At 39.5% G+C, this 8,088-nt stretch overlaps 2 protein-coding genes across 2 annotated transcripts in view; both read right to left on the bottom strand.

Annotated features, from left to right (window-relative positions):
• Positions 1 to 8,088, bottom strand: part of CADPS2 (Ca++-dependent secretion activator 2) — a 645,614-nt gene that overhangs the window by 407,254 nt on the left and 230,272 nt on the right. The window lies entirely within an intron of this gene.
• On the bottom strand, positions 5,806 to 7,253 carry RNF133 (ring finger protein 133). The gene has a single exon (XM_012652792.1). The coding sequence runs from the start codon at positions 6,999 to 7,001 to the stop codon at positions 5,871 to 5,873; it is 1,131 nt and encodes a 376-aa protein (XP_012508246.1). The 5' UTR covers positions 7,002 to 7,253; the 3' UTR covers positions 5,806 to 5,870.

The following is an 8,088-nucleotide window of genomic DNA, read 5'->3' as shown; positions in this document are numbered from 1 at the left end:
GGGATTGTAAGGGACCCCAAAGGTATAAATCCAATCACCCTTCCAAGCTCGAATTCCCTCACCACCACCACCACCACCACTAAAACAACATCCAAACAATATCAAACTCCTTTAAGAAGGAGAAACTCTGCTCTCTGAAGGCAACAACCTGTCTACAGGCAGGACTCACTTCTGGAAAGTTCTGTGTTTCCAGGTGGCAAGGCTCTCCCTTAGCTGTCATTCTCTCACCCAGTTCTAACCCCTGTAATAACAAAGAAAATCTAAATTCTTCCCAAGTCCATTCTTCAAGTGTTCAAGGGCAGCTAACACCATCTTCTGCCTTCCAGGTTAAACGTTCCTCAGATTAACTAAACCACTTACTGTCCTGGAGACTCTCCTTAGGCGACACTGCACTCTTTCCACATGGGTGCTAGAGCAGGGCCTTCATTCATTTCTTTCAGGTCTTTCTCCAACTGTTTATCTTCTCAGTGACATCTCTTCTATAATATTTACAACTGCAACTATCTTCCACAGCTTTCTATTGTGTTTCATTTTTCTCCGTAGCACTTACAACTATTTAGCATATGACATTTATTTTACTTTCTTCCCACTATAAAGCAAACTCCATGAAGGCAAAGAGTTCTGTATGATTCACCACTGTATTTCCAGGGCAATCAGTATTTGTTGAATGAGTGAACAAATGAGTCAACGAAACTGTTATCCGGGTAAGATCAGTGAAGGAGAAGGAAGGACAGTAATTGCTGCTATTAATGCAGAAGATGCCACATTCCTTTGGAGGGCCCACTTACATGCCCAGTGGCTCATCTTGCACTTATTTTCAGTGACACTTTGTATAGAAGCTAAATTGTGTGTCTCCCTCTAGTCTTTGTGAAGCTGGTTTATATGCTCAAGTCCAGGAATTTACATGACTTTCTTCTCAATTTCATCTTTGGCCCCCTGTTTTAGTATACTGATATCTTTTCAGACCTTTAGTGAACAGGTGGAATTAAGAACTCTCCTCTTCCCTTGTGGGCCACCCACTCGAGTGTGTGAACTTGCTCTTTGGAACAGCCCTCTGGCAATGGTTCTCAATCATGTGCACACATTGGAATCACCTGAGCAAGTTTAAAAATTATTGATGCCTGAGTCCCAGCCCAGAGGTCTTGAGTGCAGCCTGGGCATTGAGAATTTTAAAAGCTCCCTAGGTGATTCTGAGGTACAGCCAAAGCTTAGACGTACTGCTCTATGGGGAATACAAAAGGGAGTTCAGAGAATAAAGGATTTCAAATGGAAGCAAAGATCTGGTTGAAATCAGATAATAGACACTGCAACTTGAGTAATAAGTGGCTGCTGTGGAATAGAAGTATCAAAAGCAGATAGTAGGGAGGATTCGGGACAGGCAAATGATCCTGTAGAAAAAGTGTTGGAGGCAAAGAATTCAGTAGCGCTTGGTAGGATAAAACGAAAATGACTTACAATTGATTCTAGGCTGAAGTTGGAAAAGAAGAGATGGACCATTCAGGGAAACTCTGGTTGGGATGAGAACAAAGAACAAGTCTGAAGAAGTGGTGGAGATGACAGGTCAAGTGAGTTCAAAGAGGGAATTCTGAAAGAGAGGCTCTAAGTTGGGAAGTTCTCAAAAGAAGACACAACCCTATGTGTGGCAACATTGGAGTGTTGCTGAATTGGAGAAGAAGGCTGCATATGTAGAGAAGTTTTGGAATCAGGGTTACCTCATCCATCAACAGGGATGAAAAATACTCACGGCAGCACCTAAAATCATCAAGGGACACAGTAACTTGGAAGTCTGATGAAGATGACTCCATAATTGCGCAGAGAGGTGTTGGGCTCTGTGTCATGGCTGTGGAAGGGGGAGGTTTTGGTGGATGGATTGTGGTGGAACGACACTAACACTTGTGCATAGGGAGTGGATCATCTCTTTTTCTAAAGTTAAAGTACGCTGCCCCTACCGCCACAAAGTTATTGCCTTTTATAAAACCAGGTGTGCATTTTAAGATATTTCTATGCTGGTAAATGTAATAAACTGTAATCTTTATTTTTCATCACTAAGAACTAAATATTAGAGGAAAATGCAGTAAATACCAAACCAAAGAAACATTTTTTTTTTATTTCAGAATATTACGGAAGTATACACGTTTGGTTGTATAATTTGCTTTTGTACAGTTTGAGTCAAAGTTATAAGTGTGCCCTTCACCCAGATAGTGTACATTGTACCCGTTAGGTGTGAATTTACCCATCCCCTCCTTCCCCCTCCCACCTGCTTGATTTCCGTTGAGTTTTACTTCCATATGTGCATGTAAGTGTTGATCGATTAGCTCCAATTCAGTATCGAGTACATGTGTTTGTTTTTCCATTCTTGCAGTACTTCAACAGGTGCTCATAGTAAACGACAGAATGGGTGGACGGAATTGCCATGAAAATGACGCCTTCAGGGCCGGGCGCGGTGGCTCATGCCTGTAATCCTAGCACTCTGGGAGGCTGAGGCGGGCGGATTGTTTGAGCTCAGGAGTTCGAGCAAGAGCAAGAGCAAGACCCCGTCTCTACTAAAAAAAATAGAAAGAAATTATCTGGACAACTAAAAATATATAGAAAAAATTAGCCAGGCATGGTGGCGCATGCCTGTAGTCCCAGCTACTCGGGAGGCTGAGAGGCAAGAGGATCGCTTGAGCCCAGAAGTTTGAGGTTGCTGTGAGCTAGGATGACGCCACAGCACTCTAACCCAGGGAAGAGAGTAAGACTCTGTCTCAAAAAAAAAAAAAAAAAAGAAAGAAAATGACGCCTTCATACAGTATCAGAATGTGAAGATGTCCTCTATTTGCTTCCCCAAACTCGGATCACTCCCCTCCTTGTTTCCTCTATGCTGCCTCAAAAGCCAGTGAGTGTGGAGAAGAGAACACTCTTAAGTGTACATTAAGCTTAAATCCCATCAGAAAGGCCAGATCCCTGGCTCACTAAATCCTTCAAAGGGCTCAATAATGTAAACGATGGATGACCAACACTCTCTATAGGACAACTGCATTATAATAATTCTATAGCTAGATGGATATTATCAAAGTAGTGTGTCTTGTAAAAAGAGGTACTCTATAGATGGGCGTAAATAATTTCACCTATAGAATCACCCAGAGTTACAGTCCTCGAGAATATTTTTCATTTTAGTGAAATACTAAACCTAATTTATCCAAGTAATGGTGAAAAAAGCAAGTCTAATTTTCATGAAGAACATCAACCCCCTACTGAGCAGGGAGTAGGGAATCAAAATTTTATTACCAGAGAATGCAAAAACATAAAAAGGAGGGGTACAAGGAAAACCCATTATGGCACTGGTATTAGGGGCAAAATAATCCACATTACGGTCCCATGTCATTACGTCAAGGTATATTTGCATCCCTAAGTACAAGAGAAAATGGTATAGCCCACAGGATAGGTAAAAAATCGACTACAATGAATAATATTTGACACAGTAGTGCTATTTCTAGGTCCTAGTTATTAAACCCAGAGTAAAAGTGGTTCATTGATCTGTTTACAACATTCTAAAGACAAGGATTAAAACTGCTGTTTTATTCTGACATAGAAGAAACAGCTATGTAAAGCACTCAGTCCACTGTCTGGTCCATGGAAGGCACTCAGCAGACAGTTCCCAGGTTCACTGACTGACTAGACCCTTCCTCTCCCACCCCAAATACAAATCCTAATCACCCTTTAACAACCACCCATTGGAAATTATCAGATCAAACAAGGGTATTGTGTTAAATGTTAAATGTCCATATTAACAAAAGCAATCTTATAAAAGTATGAACATGCTAATTTCTCACATATGGGGTGAGTCAGGCCTAAGGTTGACATTGAAGAACAAAGGGCGAATAAAGGAAGACAAAGGAAAGGAAAGGAGAAACTAATGAGAATGCAGAGGAAGAATGGAAAGAGAACACAATGGTATTGTTAGTGTGAAGAGTAAACAAATTCCTCAAGTGCCAGGTCTCTCGTGGAACAAGTATCCCACAAGAATTTCCTAAGAATATGTAGAGCTGTGATGATCCTAGAACTCTGGGTTCACGGACTGCCAACACTACAGACGCGTTCATTCACTTTCACAGCTCCCGTGATTTTCTTGGCAACCAGTGGAAATCACTCTAGCCACCCCGGCCCCCATCAGCTGCTACCCTCTAGTGGCAGCAACAGTAGCCAGTCTAAGATGAAAGCTTATCCTGGCTTTGGAGCTGATCCTTTCAGGGGTGGCTCTCATGGGGCCTTCAGTGTCCTCTCGCTTAAGTGTGGTGCTTAGTTCCTCAGGGAATGACTTTACTCTCTCAGGGTAGACTCAAAATGACACTCAAAACAGTGGCCCTGCTAAATCCTCCAGTAGCCTTGGTGCTATGCAGTTCTTTCAAAAAACAGCTCTTGTGATTAGCACAGTCAAGCCTCTCCAAGGTTGGGTGTAAAAAAGCCTGTGTATATCAAGTAGGGCATCATCCTCAGCCTAGTCATCTGTCTAGTTTCTACTGTGTCCCGATTCTTCCTGGCCTTAGATGAGTGCCTCTCCTCCTTTAACCAGTCTTCCTTGGGCTTGCAGTTACAGCCAACTACTACCATTCTCCTGTGTCTGAATTCCAGTATTGTTAGCAGTGAGCAACTCACAATATTCCACTCCACTAGGTCTCTCTCCAGGGTTGAGATATATTCCAATCCCAGTGTTAGCCTTAGATAATTCAAAGCTACTCATTAAAACTACACATGCTAAACTATAATGATGAATTCTGGGCTAAAATTATAACTAAACATTTTGTCAAAGTAATTTACAATGAAAATTTTCAGCATCAGTACCCCATTATTTTGTATGATTGGGATAAACAGCTCAGTTTTTCCAGATTAACACATAATAGTTGCATTATGAAAAAGGTATTTATCATTATTAATTTACTCATTCATTTATTCAAGAATACTTGAGGGCCAGGGACTGTGCTAGACCCTGGGAATATGGTGAACAAAACAAACATGATCCCGAGATGTCCTAACAATAATTTCTACATTGTGGTACTTATCTCCAAAATAATCTGGCATATTTTAAACATTTTATTTAAAGGCAAAAATAACTAGTGGAGTAGGGAGGAGGAAAACATGCAAGTAAATACGCCAAGACTAAATATCATAGGAATTCTTTATCATTAAATCTATGTATTATGAACATGTTATAATTATGGTAAATTATATTGGGCACTGAAGTACTTGCTGCTCACTTAAAGAGTGCTAGTATTTTTTAAATTCCTCTCACTATGCATATCATATGCAATGTACTAATTGCTTAAACAGAACTGTTTATCAAAAATAATAGTAATTAAAATTCTGTACAGCAAAATTTTCATGCCAAGAATGAAAAAAAAAACAGCACAATGACTTCAAAACTAATATGTTACACTATAAATATATTATCAAAAGATACTTTTTCCTCTCCCTAGCACATAAAAGATAATTCATGTTTTTCAAACTTGATAGTTTCGGTATTAGAACGAACATGCAAATATATTAACAATTTTCTTACCAAAAATAAAGCCCAATATATATGCAGGAAATATTTAGGAAAAAAAGTCTGTCGTTGGTTTTAACGCGTACATATACATAAAAATAAATATATGTATACTCACAGAAGTAACATACATTGACAAAAAGTTACACTTAGCAAAGATCAAAAATTAAGCAAAAGAAAAAAAAATCCTGCTAGGCCTTTTTTTCTGTCTTTGAGGCTTCATAAAGAATACAGAAAATTACCAAAGAAACAAAAAAGGACACAAAATCACACTTCAGACAAACTGCTTGTCAGCATTAAGACATGATTTGACAAACAGGTTTAATCCACTTCCTCAAAGGTCATGCCGTCAAGGTGAAGGATGAACATCTTCCACTACTGAACTAGGGTGGCTGTCATTGTTCTGAGAAGTAGGATTCTCCTCCACATGCATTACTTTATCTGATGGTCTTGCAGGAGGAAGTTCATTACTTGTCTCCCCCTCACCAGGTGATAGGGTTTCAGGCAATTCATTGGACATTTGAACTTGCAAAGATTCGGGTCCATCTTCAACATCCACTTGAATCCCTAAAGCTTTAAGAATGTCGCATTTGCACATGGGGCATGTCCCATGGGATAAAATCCAGGGGTCAATGCAATTCTTATGGAAAAAGTGTTTACAAGTCAGAATACGAACTGTATCATTAAGCTTATAGTGTTCAAAGCAAACCACACAGCTATCTCCATTTGGATTTATCTCCTCATCTCCTTCTTTTAATACTCGAACTTGGAGCTGGCCAAATGCATTCTTGAGATCTGCTGTTAATCGTTGCCATCTCCTGGTCTGAATCCTTGCTACCCAAAGTCTCCGAATATGATAAAAGATGAAATATACTAAGGTAGCAGTTGTGATGATCACAAAAGAGACAAAATAGTGATTCATCCAGATCCCACGTTTTCTCCCCACCTCAATCATGACTGTAACGTGAACTCCCTTCTCAATTAAATGGAAAATTTCTTTGCCTTTTAAGTTGCCAATCATAACCACAACAATGCCTTCAAATGCCTGATGAGACATGGGGAACACTTCATAGCCAGTTCCTGAAAAGTTATAGATGATCACTCCACTGGCTCCCTTCTCTGTCGCCACCTTAATTTTCTGTGTGAAAGTACAACCCCCTCGTTCAATAAGTGCGAGCCAGGTCTCTGAGTTCTTTGGTCGGCTGAACCTGGTGTTGGGATCGCAAGCACTTTGGATTTTTCCCTCTGGTGGTACTATTACTCCTGTCACTCTCTTCAAAGTGGAGCTTCTTCCAAATACTCCCGTCTCCCCTAACTCTGACAACGTGCGATTCCCAACATGAAATGATATGTTCATGAAAGCCGTCCAAACAGCACTTGCTCGGCAACAGTTCTGACTAAAAAGCCAAAGAAAACTGAATTTTATAAGCCAGGAAGATGCGGTGTTGTTTCTCCAAGTGTCCATCTTGAGTAGATTCATCTTTCTCTTTGCCTAGTGACTTAAGAACCAACCCGACAAACAGATGTGGCTTCCACATCTGTTAAAAATCAGTTTTAGATAATGAAGAGAAAAAAATGTTCTGGATGAAAACAAGATCCACTGTCTTCCAGCATGTTTTCCTAAGAAATTCTTAAAGATGTCTTATGAGTTTCAGATGTTTTGTTAGAGAGAGAAAGAAAAAAACTTTAGATTGAAAAATAAATCCCAGTCTCACTACTGTGACTCTGGAGACTGCTTATTGTTGTGTGGTATGATTATGACATACAAGGCAAAGCAAAGCAGCCAATTAGGTAAGAGCTCAGAGTGAACTGCAAACCTATTGGCTTAAATGTTTCAAATGTTGTTATGAGTGATTTCTATGTTGTTATAAGGTGGCTTTAATTACTGAGCTGTTACATATAACAGTAGCAGGTAGCACGTTAAAGTAAAAATTTAATATAAAATCATTACAATGCTTGCTCTTTAAAACCTGAAAGCATATGCAAGAATGCTACATTTTTCTTCACAAGTAAAGGAAATATTTACAACAAAAGGCAAGTTAAAAAAAAGAATGATAATTAAAAATTAACACTGTGGGCAAATGTGAGGTAAAAGGGGCAAGCTCAGTAACACTACTTTTATATCACGTTTGGTCACAGTGCTAATTTTTGATTGGTAATGTAAACCATTGTACTACATTTATTTAATCCAAGCTTGCTTAGAAGCTGGTTGGTTTTGTTTTGTTGTTTTTATTTTTAAAAGTAGAGGATCCTGCTCGATTTACTTCCCACCTCACTTTCTCACTCTTCCATTGACTGTACACATCGACTACGTCTGACAGGAGTAAAGACAGAAGAGGGCAGCTCACTTCTCTGCAGACCCTGCCATCTGTTCTTAAACAATATTTTGAGGGAAGAAGAGAAAGGGTATAGGGGGAAAGATTAAATACAGCAGTATCAGTTTAGCAGAATTCATTTTTTAAAAATGTAGCTATTGATTTTAAAAAGAAAACTTTCGAGGTCCCCACTTAAAGTTAACCATTGAAGCCGCAACTGTTAAAGGTCATAAGCAGAAGCTTTTAACAAAC

Source organism: Propithecus coquereli, unplaced genomic scaffold (genome assembly GCF_000956105.1).
Source record: "Propithecus coquereli isolate 6110/MARCELLA unplaced genomic scaffold, Pcoq_1.0 Scaffold4, whole genome shotgun sequence".
NCBI classification, from domain to species: Eukaryota; Metazoa; Chordata; class Mammalia; order Primates; family Indriidae; genus Propithecus; species Propithecus coquereli.
This window is presented reverse-complemented; position numbering and strand designations above follow the sequence as displayed.

Coding starts and splice junctions, on each gene's coding strand:
- RNF133 (XM_012652792.1), bottom strand. CDS start 7,001: ATGAATCTACTCAAGATGGACACTTGGAGAAACAACACCGCATCTTCC.